Source organism: Thalia democratica, chromosome 2 (genome assembly GCF_965202585.1).
Source record: "Thalia democratica chromosome 2, ktThaDemo2.hap1.1, whole genome shotgun sequence".
NCBI lineage: Eukaryota > Metazoa > Chordata > Thaliacea > Salpida > Salpidae > Thalia > Thalia democratica.
In genome coordinates this window covers 77,974,125-77,989,452 of record NC_139166.1, presented here as the reverse complement: position 1 = coordinate 77,989,452, position 15,328 = coordinate 77,974,125, and the positions used below count along the sequence as shown (strand labels likewise).

At 30.4% G+C, this 15,328-nt stretch overlaps 1 protein-coding gene across 1 annotated transcript in view; it reads right to left on the bottom strand.

The window, feature by feature from the left end:
• Nucleotides 1-253: 253 nt before the first annotated feature.
• Nucleotides 254-15,328, bottom strand: part of LOC145828992 (protocadherin Fat 1-like) — a 29,434-nt gene continuing 14,359 nt past the window's right edge. The window contains exons 5-29 of the mRNA XM_082936736.1: nt 14,082-14,123; nt 13,786-13,933; nt 13,215-13,369; nt 12,927-13,084; nt 12,443-12,676; nt 12,186-12,366; nt 11,964-12,113; nt 11,690-11,831; nt 11,520-11,620; nt 11,302-11,434; nt 10,991-11,133; nt 10,682-10,780; nt 10,360-10,510; nt 10,106-10,275; nt 9,409-9,907; nt 8,999-9,223; nt 7,689-8,814; nt 7,064-7,279; nt 6,657-6,863; nt 6,209-6,354; nt 1,951-2,166; nt 1,732-1,838; nt 1,382-1,555; nt 948-1,095; nt 254-322 (exon numbers count right to left, since the gene is read on the bottom strand). Coding sequence (XP_082792862.1) covers nt 315-322; nt 948-1,095; nt 1,382-1,555; nt 1,732-1,838; nt 1,951-2,166; nt 6,209-6,354; nt 6,657-6,863; nt 7,064-7,279; nt 7,689-8,814; nt 8,999-9,223; nt 9,409-9,907; nt 10,106-10,275; nt 10,360-10,510; nt 10,682-10,780; nt 10,991-11,133; nt 11,302-11,434; nt 11,520-11,620; nt 11,690-11,831; nt 11,964-12,113; nt 12,186-12,366; nt 12,443-12,676; nt 12,927-13,084; nt 13,215-13,369; nt 13,786-13,933; nt 14,082-14,123 — 5,079 coding nt within the window. The 3' untranslated portion in view covers nt 254-314. The remainder of the gene's footprint in view (nt 323-947; nt 1,096-1,381; nt 1,556-1,731; nt 1,839-1,950; nt 2,167-6,208; nt 6,355-6,656; nt 6,864-7,063; nt 7,280-7,688; nt 8,815-8,998; nt 9,224-9,408; nt 9,908-10,105; nt 10,276-10,359; nt 10,511-10,681; nt 10,781-10,990; nt 11,134-11,301; nt 11,435-11,519; nt 11,621-11,689; nt 11,832-11,963; nt 12,114-12,185; nt 12,367-12,442; nt 12,677-12,926; nt 13,085-13,214; nt 13,370-13,785; nt 13,934-14,081; nt 14,124-15,328) is intronic.

Sequence of the window (15,328 nt, the reverse complement as noted above, 5' to 3'; positions counted from 1 at the left end):
AACAAGCAAAAGCTTATAACCGGATATACCTAACTACATAAATACAAAATCATTTTTCAATGTTTTACGTAATTTTAACAAGTCTTTCATGTTAAAGATTTTGAAAGTTAGCATAAACAAGTAACTTTCAAAATTCAGATAATTTCAGAAAAAAACAATTGAAGTTATTTTATTATAATGATTAACACCACGTTTTTGAGTACATGCTAAATTTGTACAAAAATCACCATAACCAAGCTTTTTATTTATAGACCTGTATTACGGTTGAATTCTGCTAAATTCAATTTTTTTGGTTTTCTTCCAACTTTTTAGGATTACAAAACTGTGGTTAAACAAATTTTAGTTAAGAAAACAGTGAGAAAAAAAAACAAAGTTACAAAATTTACATTTTAAAGATGTTCTAATTAAAAGTTAATATTTTTTTAACTTTGTTTAGAACTGAAATTAGATATTAAATATTTTTAAACTTGTAAGTATATCTTATAATAAAAACACAATCAAAAATTTCTTCAAAAGATACAATTAAGTAAAATAAATGTTAAAAATTTGAAAATCTAAAAATTATAAAGTTTTACTGAAAAATTAAAACAAAATCAGTGTATATCTACGTCTAGCTAACATACTGCTAATATTTTAAAACTGTGATTGAATTAATTTATTAACAATTATACATGATAAGTGATCAAGTCTTAAAGAAAATTTTACATTATAAGAATTTTTAAAAGTGAGAACTAACATGTTTTTCAAATAAAAAAAAGCTTTAAAACTATTGGATTTTTTAAATGTTTTCCAAAAAAAAAACATATTATTATTAGAGTCTAAAACACTGCTAAAACTACAGAGAAAAGTGTATTAAAATAATATATAAAACAAGAAAGTCAACTGAAAAAGTTAATAAAGAATCATACTACGCCTGACTACCACTCGACTACTGTTATCAAACTTACGCTGTTCTGCAATGGACTGCTTGCTTGCTACTTTGTGAACTGACTGCTGCTGGAATCTGGGAATCCTGGTGAACAGTTTCGGTGATTTCGCAGACGGGATCGGAGTTCTTTTGCTGTAAGACGAACAACCAGATATACTTCCGCTGAACTGTGATGGTTTAAAAATTAGTTGAAGCATTTTGTTTTAACGAAATTAAACATATACTTAAAAAAATTAATTATAGTTTTAATGAACAGTCAGTGAAAGCTTACAATAACTTAAAATTTTATTTAATCATACTTATAAATAGAAAAATTGTGTTTTTTTTATTATAGTTAAAATAATATAATAACCATTGTGTCAGTTTACAGGTGTGAACTATAGTAATTAATTAACAGAAATAACAACTTCAAATTGAGCTAATATTTTTGGTGTTAACAATTATATTACTTACATGATTGTGCTCATAGTCAGTCCAAGACATGGGAATTTTCTGAAACGAAGTTGAATCGGAAGCCAATGACGTCAGCTTTCCATTATCCTGGTATGACGTCAATTTTTCATTGTCCTGGAATGACGTCATACTTTTGTCGAATACGTCATTTGACTGTTTCCTGTTCTTTAGCTCCTGAAAAATTATTTTAAAACATGTAATTAATTTTTTTAATGTTAAATTGTTGATTTCATTGTTGGTTTTCAACTTAAAATTTTTTAAAAACAGATAATTAAATAATTAAATTGTAGTAATTAGAAGTATGCAAACTGTAAACTAAGAACTGAATATATGATAATAATTATATTTACTTGTTCAACCATGCTGTCAATAATTTCTCTTGAACATCTCTGATAATCAACAGGTCTTGCAGGAATCGGTGGCTTTGGAATCGACTGGTTTCCATCTGACGAGTGATCTATGAAATAAACCATTTTATAGACCGTTAATATTTCTGCTTTTAGTGAATTAAACTTCAAAGACTTATATAATATTAAACTTGAAAATTAATTAATGTAAACCACTCAAACCTTCTCTGTGTTTCAGTTGTGTCAAATAAAACTTTTCTTTAGTGGAAATAGTACTTCCGGTTCGCATCTTTTTTCCTCGCCTCCTTCTTACGTAGCAGCCGACTGCAGTTGCTATGGTGGCAACGATTATGACGATTAAAATAACAATTATGAGGATTAAATAAGGAAATGATGATTTCTTCGCGTTGGTCTGATTTTCTAGGATAGTTTTGCAACCTGATAGCATCATTATTATTTTGTTGATTTGAATTTTCAGCTAAAATTTTTAGACTTGGAACTTATAAGCTATTTTAAACAATTACAACTGTTTGAGCTTTTTTTTCTATGAATTTTCCAAGTTCAACTACGTACTTTTTATGGGTTTACTATCATTTCTAACTCGCTATCATTTCTAACCTGATCATTTCTAACCCGATCACTTCTAACCCGATCATTTCTAACCCGATCACTTCTAACCCGATCACTTCTAACCCGATCACTTCTAACCCGATCACTTCTAACCCGATCACTTCTAACCCGATAATTTCTAACCCGATCATATCTAACCCGATCGTTTCTAACCCGATCACTTCTAACCCGATCACTTCTAACCCGATCACTTCTAACCTGATCATTTCTAACCCGATCACTTCTAACCTGATCACTTCTAACCCAATCACTTCTAACCCGATCAATTCTAACCCGATCACTTCTAACCCGATCATTTCTAACCCGATCACTTCTAACCCGATCATTTCTAACAAGATCATTTCTAACCCAATCACTTCTAACCCAATTAAACCCGATCATTTCTAACCCGATCATTTCTAACCCGATCATATCTAACCCGATCGTTTCTAACCCGATAATATCTAACCCGAAATTTATTTAGCCGATCTGTACTAATATATTAATTTATTTTTTTTAAGATAAGAATTTGTTTTAAAAACAAATTAATCTCAACAAAACTGTTTTTTTGTGAAGTTTAGTTTATTTTGTTTAAAATAAAACCTAATATTCAGATAGCTTTTGTTAAATTTAATTGTTGATATTAATTGGTTTATTTATTGTTTTGACAATAAGATTTAAAATTGGATCATTAGTTAAGTGTAGTTAATTAGTTTTAAAAAGCATTAGGAAAAGTATAAGTCTTTTGTATTCTAAGGATTAAATATTAAGTTTTGATAGTCGTCAATGTAAGAAATATAATGAGTATCGCAGCGGTTAAAGTTTATTCTGTACTTTCTTTTGAAATTATTCTATATGGTTAATGTATATTTTTAAATGTAGAAACAAGATTACCATTTTGCCAATTCAGGGAGAATTTATATGAAATACAACTTTTTAAAAATATTAATATCAGCGTTTATGAAAATTTTAATAATACAGTTAATAAAATTTAGTAATTGTAATTATAATGGTGGTTTCATTTAAAGTTAATATCATTAAATTCTAAGTTCTTTAAACTAAAGTGTATACTGTTTAATACAAAACCAAAAGTAGAGGTAGAACGTTTTTTAAATATTCAGAACTTGTCATTTACTCGAACTTTGATTTAATATTAATTCTTAAATCAACTGGTAAATTGTATATAAAAATTAACTGTAATTAAATTATAATTAATTATAATAAACTTAACTATGAAAGTTTAGTGTCGAAAACTTATTATTACGCGTTTTTCTTTTTCTTTTGAAATAAAATTTATGTAGGGCAAAATAAATTTACATTTTTCTTAAAAATTTAAAAGTTTTCAAATTTTAAAATTGCAAAAACACGATTATTCTCACGATTAATAGTAGATATTTCTAAAATAATTTTCTTGATATCTATTGAAAATTGTTGTTTTACAGGTTTTCAAAAACACAAAAATTTTGGATTATTTAGCGATCATTGATATGAAATGTAAGTATAAACTATTTGGGTAACTATATAACTTAAACACTTATAACAAAATAATAAAACCATTTTGTATTGTGAAACCTATTATACAGGTTTAAATTTTTAATAAAGAAAAAACTCATCATATTTATAGAAATTTAGAGGTGCAAAATACCACCGAGAATAAAGTCAATAGACTGCAAGCTGGCTTTACTGTAATGAATAAAAAATAAATATGTTTTGCGTAATAATCGTCTGGAAAAAAATTTGATTAAAATAAACAAAGAACTTAATGTAGTTTTTATAAAATTCTGCTCCTAATTATACTTAATTTAACTATAAATAATTTATTATTCTATTTCAAAATGTTTATTTCTAATACTTATTTTGTTTTTACTTTCGTTATTTCAATTGCTTATAATAAAGTAATTTTATAGAAATGTTTGTCAATTAAAGTACTAATTTAAGTCGCAATTAAAACATAAGTGATATTTAATTACCCTCGAACTTGTTAAACAAATAAACTTGTCTTTTTTACTATTAGTGTTAAACAATTTTTTTTTGCTCTAAAACTAAGTAGGAATTTATTAATGATGTGAAATCTAGACGGTCAATCGACATAACAACTTTTGCAATTTAATTATATGACATAACTGTTTTAATAGCTGGTTTCTAAAAAACCAGGCTTTTCCACTTAATATAACAAACGTTTTTAACTTCTCTTAATGTTTGTTTGAATTACATTATCTTAATAGGCCTATGCAAGTTGCATAACAATTTGAATAAGTTATTAAGATGAAACTTAAAACTATCCTACTATAAAAGGTTAATACATTAGTAAGCAATAATAAAACATTTACATCAGATTTTTAATGTAGTTTTTAAACCGTAATATAAAAGTGTTTGTATCTGAATATTACAATTGTAAGAGTTTAGTTTTTAAGATTTGCTAATGTTAAAACTAATGTAGTCACGTTAATTACAATAAGATCCAATTAAAGTATAATTATCACTGCTTATTTTAAAATCCTACAAAGAAGAGTTCAAAATACTTTAAAGTAAACAATTTAGTAAATTGTATAAGATTAACGAAAAACGTCTCTTAAATTGTATTGAAAAAACAAAATAAATAATAGAAAAAAACTAAAATTATGTGTAGGTAAAAAAATTAAAAAATGAGGTAAAAAATTATATTAAGATTATGTTAAGTTAAAACTAAAATTGAAATTTATACTAAATTTACGTAACACATTAAAATCATTATGTTTTAAAGCAAATAAAAGTTATATTTTTTTCAATAACTTCATTAAAACTAGTTTGTTATTCATGAAATCCAGATAAAAAAATTAAAACGTAACATAAGTAAATGGGTTAGAAACGATCGGGTTACAAATGATCGGGTTAGAAGTGATCAGGTTAGAAATGATCGGGTTAGAAATGATTGGGTTTAATTGGGTTAGAAGTGATTGGGTTAGAAATGATCTTGTTAGAAATGATCGGGTTAGAAGTGATCGGGTTAGAAATTATCGGGTTAGAAATGATCGGGTTAGAAGTGATCGGGTTAGAAGTGATTGGGTTAGAAGTGATCAGGTTAGAAGTGATCGGGTTAGAAATGATCAGGTTAGAAGTGATCGGGTTAGAAGTGATCGGGTTAGAAGTGATCGGGTTAGAAACGATCGGGTTAGATATGATCGGGTTAGAAGTGATCGGGTTAGAAATTATCGGGTTAGAAGTGATCGGGTTAGAAGTGATCGGGTTAGAAGTGATCGGGTTAGAAGTGATCGGGTTAGAAATGATCGGGTTAGAAGTGATCGGGTTAGAAATGATCGGGTTAGAAATGATAGCGGGTTAGAAATGATCGGCTCCCCTTTTTATGCTACTTTTATATACTTTTTTTACACATACAGTTAATAAATAGTATTTTATTACGTTCTTATTATTACTTTTCAATAAATAGTAGATTTAATAAGTTTTTGCGTGACATAAAAAAAAAAGAAATATTGCGTGACAAAAATACATCCCTATTTAAACATTAGGATTAGTTTTAATAAACAAGTGATAAAGTCGTCTTTAAGAATCCATATTAAACAAATTATACTATGGTAGTTGATTATAATACTGCTGTTGAATTTTAAAGTCTTAAGCTTTTAAAAGCATATATTTTTAATATTAGTAAATAACGTCTTAAAAAGATAACATAGTGTTTTATTTGAATAAACTTTACGTATTATGAAAAAAAGTGTTTAAAGCATTTCTCATGAAAACTTCAAATTTCACGTTTATTCTGAGCAAATTTTTACATAATAAAAATTTTAGAACATGTTTGCAGTCAAAATTAGTTTGTTGCTTGTAGTTACATATTACTACATCCAAAGCAAATATCCATAGTAAAAAAGCTTACCTTCATTTGATAAAGAGCAGTTGCAAGTAAAATTTTCATCGTAACTGAAACATTTATTTATTATGACGTCACAATTCACTCCGGTGAACCCCTCCTTGCATATGACGTCACAAAATTCTCCTCCAAAACCTTCTTTACATTCGCATCTGTGATAATGATAAAACTAATGGTTTTTATATCCCATAAGTAAAGTACTACTAATTGCTAAAAGTGAGCAAAGAACAAGTTCATAAAAAGATTAAGTTCATATCTGTAAAAAGTATGTTTACCATCTTTTTATTTTGACATAGATTACTAAACATATTTTTTACCAGTAAAATGTAAATGAAAAACAGTTAGTTACTAACTTGAAAGTTCAAAAAGAAAGATTAAGTTTTTTCATTAATGTAAGTATTGAATATTTGAGGAAATAACTAAAACAACATAAATTATTTTAAGTTTCACCAACCTAAAACTTTCAACAGCTTGTGAATGGCAAATTCCTTTATTTTTGCACGGCAAGTCTTCACAAACCTTCCTTTTGCGACAATCAGGCCCTGCATAACCCGAACTACACTTGCATATTGGGGAATTTCCCTCTAAAGACATGTCTAGTCCGCATTTACCGCCGTTGTAACAAAAATGATTCACGCAAGACCCAATATCCATGCTACATCTGAAAAATTAGGTAGATTTTAACATATTGTTTATTGATACTTCAATGAAATTCATCTCATTAAAACTAAATGTCTATGTTGCATCAAAATAGTTAGATTTATACATTTTTTTAAAACATAGTAGGAAATTCGTATAGTTTTTATTTAGCATAACCATATATTCTTCTAACGTATAAAAAGTATAGAAACAGAAACTAACCTATCAAGAACTTCTTGTTTCTTAGTAATTCTCAATTTATTGTAATGAAGAAGATCTTGAATTAAAATTTGGTTAATTTTAATTTCTTCAATGCATCCAATGATACCATCATTATTTTTATCTAATCCTCCCAGTGTAAGTTTGTCAAATTTCAACTTTCTTTTTTTGTTCTCACCCAATGCTCCTGTAGCCTCGTATTTACTGTCTACTACCAACCTGTAAAAATTTGTTTAGAATAATCAAAATTAGTTATAGTTAATATATAGCAATATATAGTACATGCAAATGTTTACTAACAACAACATGTCGTAACTTGATTGGTAAAATTAGATCCAATGCATGCTTTTTAACAGTTAGCAAAGAAAAGCATATAAAACTAACTGATAAAGAACTAAATAACTAGTAAAGAAAACTAAAGCTAAATACATCTAAGCGCAATCTTTTGTAGTTATGTTTTAGCATTAATAAAAGTTGTTATAATAAGACTAAGCAGCTAAAATAAAACTCTAAGCCAGAAAACTATCACTTATTATATCTTACTAGTAACAAGCATAAGTTTTATACGAACTTACAACAAAAATTTTGCAAATAAATTTGAATAGTAACTAAAATAAAAACTTCATACCTATAAGCGCAATCTTTGTCGAAAATGGGTTCGATTGTGACGTCATGCCAGTTTCCGTCGCTCATTTCCGACTCGCTCATTTCCATGGTTTGCATGTTTCTGCCGTCCAACCCGCACGCGAACTCCAGCTTCAGTTTCCCTTCGTCGACGCTGACGCGCGCCAAGTTGCCTCCCGACTCTTCCGCGGCCTCCAGCAGTTTTGCGTCGTGCTGCCGGGTTCTGAACCTCAGCGACAAACTGAACACTTCAGGGTTGTTCAGCTTGTACTCGATCAGGGAATTTCCCCCAAAAGAAACCGCGATGTTCCTTCGGTTCTTCTGCGCGCACCGGTAGCGTTGCACCTCGTTCGCGTCCAGCTCGCACTTTCCGCCCACTTCCTCGCACACGTCCGTTACTCCAGCGCAAACGGAAGCACAATTCACACCCGCGTGACCTTTCCTGCACACGCGATTCTCCTCGCGTTCGAACCAATGAGGGGTCAGCAAGCTCCACTTTTTCGTGGTGACGGGACTTTCCCCTGATGACGTCACATTTACGTCGTACCGGCACTCGTGGGCGCACTCGAGGTCGCACTCCTCCCCCCTGACGTCCGTAACCCTCACCCCCGCCTTCTCGGTGAGCAGCGGCAGCGAGTCCTTCAGCTGGCGGCCGACTTTCAGGTACTGGCCGTCACGCTTCGGCGACCTCACGCTGAACACCAGCTGCGCATTGAAATCATTCAAGCGTTTCAAGGACAAAACTTCCACATTTTCACCGGGGTTCGAACCCCTTGGAAGAATGTCACCGAGGGCCGCTAAAAATTTGCCGTGAACCGTCGAAAGGTACGCTTCTGGGGAAATCCCCTCGAAAGTGACCTGGACCGAACTCTGAATCGACTCCTTTGAAATTTTCACCACTTCGATGGCGACCCGGCCCGTCGAGTACCTGCTGCCGTCGCTGACGCCAACCGTGACGTTGTGGCGACCTCGCACGCCATTGGTCGCCGATAGCTTGCCGGTGAGGGGGTTCACCGTGAACGACTCGAAGTCGGCGAGCGAGTCGATCTTGAAGGTGAGCCGCTGCAAGTCGTGGGGGTCGTTGTCGGTGGCGTACAGCTTTGAAGATATCACTCCTCCTTTGAAGTAATCTGAAACAGAACAGTAAAAATAAAAACTATTTTAAGACGAATAATTAATATTCAAGTAAGTAAAATAATTATAAAAGGTAGCTAAGTTTGGGTAAATTATTAATATATCTTTTCGTGTATACAAGTTGGTTGTTATAATAAAATCCTTTTATTATATTCGAAATTAGTTTATATTTGAACAAACCTTCAGTAGTCATAATTTGAATCTTTTGAGAGATCAAAACCGGTGGATACTTGCTTTCTTTCAAAATGACAACTTCTAAATAAAGAGGCAAAGATTCGAGATTTCCACTGTCAGTAGCAGTTATGGTGAAATGGAACGTTTTAGCCGCTTTATCTGATGAAATGTCTTCTATTTCGTACGGGTTGTTTGATATCAGCACATTTTTGTCATTAAAAACAAATTCACCTGTTAAAAGAATATGGTTAAGTTTAATTTAATTTTTTCTTCATAAAAATTTTTTTTAATTATGTTTCATGTATAAAAAGAGATACCGTACATTAACTAACAAGTTGAAATGGGCTTTTTGAAATGCTTATATAAATAAGTTTGAGCTAAATAAATGTATACACACAACAAACAAGTTATTTAACCTGCAAGTTGTGAGTCGAGATTAAATTTAAAAGGGGCCGCGTTTCCCTTGGCAACGTCATCATCCGTCGCCCCTACCGTTACTATGCCCTCCTCCGAAAAAACGTTTCTCCATTCTGCTTCCGACACGCTCGCAGTGCACTTTGTCGTGACGTCACTTTGACAACGCAACGCAACGTTGTCATGCACACTCTTGAGCGCCACCCGCGGTCGACAGTCGTTGACGTCTCTCACTTTGACAGCGACGTCGACGCTCGTTGCTAGGGAAGGAGTTCCGTTGTCCCTGGCAACTACTTCAAAGGCGTACGAACGGCGGGCTTCAAAGTCGAGACCCGGTTCGACCACTGACAGCCGACCGCTGTCCTCATCCAATTGGAACGGCAGCTGGTCCGCTTCGTTGCTTAGCAACGAGTACTTGACCTCGCCCCCTGCGCCTTGGTCCTTGTCAAAAGCGGTTATTGTTGCTATGACGTCATCAATGACATCTTCGTTGACAAATACCTGAAATTAACAACTTGTTTGAAAACTCTAAATCCCTAAATCTAGAATCTAAATTACGATTTTAGCACGAACTATGACCAGATTTGAACTTTTTAACAAAATAATAAATAATGGTCGACTTTCGAATATCTTTAATTTGAAAGACAAAAAACATTAGCTTTTAATTTAAACCTTTTTATTCAAACAGTTTATACTCACAGGAAAATTGATGTTGTTAAAAGTAGGTTTGTTGTCATTGACGTCAATGACACGTATGTTGAGAGAAGTGTCGCTCATAAGTGGGTCATCTGTAAGATCCTGCGCCCGGACTGTCAACACAAAATATTTGTTCACCTCATAATCCACTTCATCAAGAAGAACAACTTCTCCTGTATTTGAATGAAAGTTGTATTTGAATGTTGTTACTATATAAATGATTCAAGTAGTCATTTTTTAAAGTCATTCTCTTATACCTGATCTACTGTCGATTTGAAACTTGTTAAGTTCGTTTCCTCCAACAATGAGGTATTGCAAATCCGCATTTACTCCATCGTCTAAACTGAATGCTTCAACTTTTGCCACTAGATGGCTAATTTTGGCACTTTCCTTAACCTCAGCTTTGTACTGAAAAAAAAGAGTCGATTAATATTAATTATACAATTAAAAGGTTTCTTTATTAATTTTTTTATTTTGTTATAGTAGAGCACACCACTCTTTGTAAAGTAAATTTTATAGTAAATAAGTAACGGTCAACGGATTTTTAGTCATAAAACATTTTAGATACTGAAAACTAACATTTGTTTGATTGAATACAGGAGCATTGTCATTCACGTCTGTTACTCTTAAATTAACTTGAACTGATGTTGACTTAACTGGAATCCCTTGGTCTTTTACCTTTAAAAAAAATTATTGTAAAACTATAGTTGTATCTCGTGTATAGAGTTAACAATATGTTTCTATGTTTGTATATGAAAGCATGTTTGCCAATTTTCTTCAGCTTAGTCGACAAAATAAAACTTCACCTATTGTAACTTTAACTGCTTAAGAAACTTTATTAAAATTGTAACTAAAGTTTTATCAAGTTTAAGAAAAAATTTGACTAACAGTAATGTTGAAACGGTATTTGTCTCTAATTTCACGATCAACGGGTCTTTGTAATATCAAATAACCATGTTTTTCATCAATTTCAAAAGGAACTGAATCTAAACTGTGACGTTGTAGAGCATATTTCAGTTGAGAGTTTTCACCTAAAATGTTAGTTAAAGGAGTTAAAATAAAATACTATGTGTGTTTTTGTTTTAAAACTTATTTATTTTTGGAAACAAAAAATAATCTTAAAAAAATGTATTTTATTTTGTTTTAAACTAAGTTTATTTTTTCATTCAGGTAGTTGTATCTGATTTCAAAAAACAAACCAATATCAGCATCAAATGCAGCAAATTGATAAACAACGCTTCCCACAACCGAATCTTCTTTTACTCGAACCCTCAATTGACTTTTTGTAAATGTTGGCCAGTTGTCATTCACATCTAACACTTTTATAAAGATCTAGAAAATAAGTTTGAGTAAGACATAATTCGTTTTTTTTTTTTGAATGGTTAATCAATATAGTTGTTTTTAATCTTTTTTTTACCTGTATCAGGCACTTTAAATCGTTCGAGTACTTAACTTGAAGGTTTAAGTGGTAGCTATCTTTTTCTTCTCTGTCTAAACTTTCAGTCGCATAAATTATTCCTAAAAAAAGTATATTTAGATAGTATAATAGTTATAGAACTGTTGGTTTACTTTTAAAGTTTTACTAACCAGTACTTTCGTCGAATGAAAATCTATTTTTAAATTCTCCAATCAAAGTGTAAATAGCTTTACTATATTTGTCTGCAATGTCGATTGTAGCTATTTGTGAGTTTACTTTATTGTTTTCATTGACAGATACGTTGTAAAAAAGCTGTAAAAAAATAAAATGTATTAAACGACCGTAGCATATAGTTGTTATATCTTGTAATAATGTATTTTTTTAATTTGTAAAGCTATTTTAAGTATAAAACGTAGTAACTAAAGTGGAATAAAAGAAGTCAACCTTTTTGCAAAGCGGTTTTCCAATTGGTAGTTTGTACTTTCGGTTTACAATGTTTATAGTAGCTTGTGCATAAGAGTGATGAATTCCGTCAAAAACTGAGACAGTAACTTCATTTACATCAGGAATGTTTGAATCAATATCATTAGCAACCTAAGAATAGTAGAATTATTACAACTCTTTGTAATACAAAGCATTTAAGTTTAAACATATGCAAATCCTTACTTCAAATCCAATGTTTAAGTACATTCCTGAAGCTTCTAAAGAGTGTTTCGATTGAAAAAACACATCGAAATAATGAAGAGGATCTCCTTTAATAATACTTGTTGTTACAAGTGAAGCATTTGTTGAAGAATCTTGATCTACCGCTGACATTACTGATGCTGTTTTGTATCCTGCTTTAGCCCTGAAAGAAACAAAAATAATAATTTTGTTTGACCACATAAATATTTAAACTTCTATAGTTTTTATAAAACACTTACCCTTCAGAAATATTAAACTGGTTTGAGTCGCTTTTAAACACAGCTTTTCTGTCATTAACATCTTTAATTGTGACAATTATATTTGAACTATCAACATATTTTCCGTCTGTGCAAGACACTTTGAGACTAATTGTTCCTTTTGTTTCAATGTAGTTTTCTCTGTCCAGAGATTTTTTCAGGGAAACCATCCCAGACACTGGGTTGATATTAAAAGATGGATGACTTTCATTGAACCTGAAAAAAAATAATTCAGTTTACAAAACTAAGTGTTGTTTTATATTATTTTAATTAAGCAGTACTATCAACTAAACTAAACTTATTTACGAAAATTTAATTAAATTCATTTGAGTTAACTTCAGTAATTTTACACTTTACTGCCAACAAAAAGCAATTAAATGAAATCTAATTTATATGTAATATCTAGTTTCTTTTAGTTTTAAAAAAAGACAGTATAAATATTTGGTATTTTAGTTCAAATCGTTACCTATACTTGATAGTTGAATATTTTGTAGAGTCTTTATCACTACATTTGACTTGTACAAGCGGTTCATATGGCAATTTATTTTCAACAACAAAAGTTTTATATGAAAGACTATCAAACTGAGGTCGATTGTCGTTTATGTCTTCAATTTCAATTGTTATCTGAATAAGCAATATATTTTGTGTTGTTTACAAATATATATTATTAAACCTAACAGTATAATTTCTTTGAAATTGAATTGTTTACTTCAAATCAAACAGTTTTTTAAAACTTCAAGAAAGTTTTTCTTACTTTAGATTCAGCCATAAGTTCAGTTTCTTCTCTTACATATGCAACAACAATAAGCTCAAAATAATTTTTATTTTCATAATCTAACTCTTGTGTTAGGGTAATTGCTCCATTCAGTTTGTTTATTTTGAAGTTTCTCATTTGTGTTTCATCACCATCTGTTTGTTTTATTATCATATATTTGTAACTTAGTTATGACGATTATTTTCTCATTGAATACCTTTCAACTTTATTACTTTATTGTTTAGCAAAGATTTTCACTTGGTTTAAATAGTTTTCAACGAAAGCTTCAAAAATTAATTAACAGTTTTGTACTTGACAAAAAATTATTGCCACGCAGATTTACCTTTCGCGGGCCGCAATTGGCCCGCGGGCCGCAGTTTGCCGACCCCTGAGTTAGATCATTTAAAAATACTTCACCTGTAAGTAGGAACGTTGTAGAAATTAAACTTTATAAGTCAATTTTAAATTTGAGTATTTTATATGACTTATAAGCTTTGCATACTAATTTTTTTAACTTTATCGTTTTTTAATGAACACTTACAAAATATAATATTTCATAAAATTAGCAAACCTGACTCCTTGTCTATATTCATTGGACCATCAGATTCAATGAAGTATTTCAAACTATTTTGATCAGTAACATCTAAATCGTAAGCTCTTACTTGACCTATTTTTGATCCAGGCTCAATTAGAGTGCTTACAGATAACACTTCATTTTTCTGCATTAATAACATTTTACTAAAGGTTAAGTTCTTCTTGAACTGCGAGAATTTTGACCGCCATCGCGAGCTTCTACTGTTAAAATTTCTGTCCGCACAATGTCGCTGTTTTCATTTTGAATTGTTGGCCACTTGACAGCGCTCAAACCACCGGTGGTTTCGTCAATTCTCTATACTCCAGCGTTGTTGCCTAGAAAATAAGGTTATGTTTATAATTTTTAGTGTTGTACAATAAATGCATATACGTCCAAACATCTTGAACAAAAAACTAAAAACTAAATTTTTTATTTAATACATCAATGTCGTAAATAAAAAGATTATTAATAATTTAGGTTAATACAAACCAGTACTAATTTATAAGTAACTGATTATTAAGAACTAATTTCTTGTAAAGCTTTGGTTTTCAAAAAACTTCATTAAAAGGTAAATATTAGGTTCTTGAATGTTTTAATGCCCCTAAGTATAGAATATTTGTTTAATAATACAAATTTGAGCAAGACATAAAGTTTGTGCTTTTGTTTGTTTTCAGCAAATTTCAACAGTCGTACGTCATAATAGGACTTGAAAGCTCTACAAAACTTTGTGTTAAAGTCTACTAGGAAAATTTGCACAAATCGTTAACAAACTGTTTCATTAAATTGCTAAAACCTAATATACTGTTATTCTAATAGTGCTTTTGATAGTAACATAAACTAATTTCTGTAAATTTGCTTTAAATTGTTGAATACATATAAAGCTATCTAAATCTGCTATACAATAAAAGTATTAACTTAAAAATCTCAAACTGTTCAATTAGCAATAATTTTCAATAGCATGTGTCTGTCTAAAATAAACATTAATAAAGAATTCCAATAAACTAAATTTAATAACTAATTAAATTTTCTAAATGAAACTCACGAAATTTTATTTTTATTCTTTGATCTCTAACAAACCAGAGGAAACGAAATGTTGATTAATCTGACAGGTAATTAAATATTAAAAACAATAAGCATTACTAATTATTTTGAAACCGGTATAAGTTACTTGATGCAGACTGGTATCAATTGGATTATTGAATTATGTGTCAGAACTTTCAATCTTTAAAAAGATCAGTGTCAGGTAGATTTTAAAAGTTTTGTAAACATCTGTTATTGTTTTGATGCAAATCATAAATGTTTCTAGTAAGATAATTATTTTATTGCAGATGTTTTAGGACTAAAAACCACTATTTTATAGTAAGTACGGATAACTTGTACTTTATCAAGGTTAAACTTTTGAAAAACATTTAAAAATTCAAGAAACTATTTGATAAAATGTATAACTTTACTGAGGTCAACCTAATTTTAAAACTAATTTCAGAAAATTTAATAATTTTGCCTAAAACTAAAGCTAATAAACAAACTGAAACTAAAAATG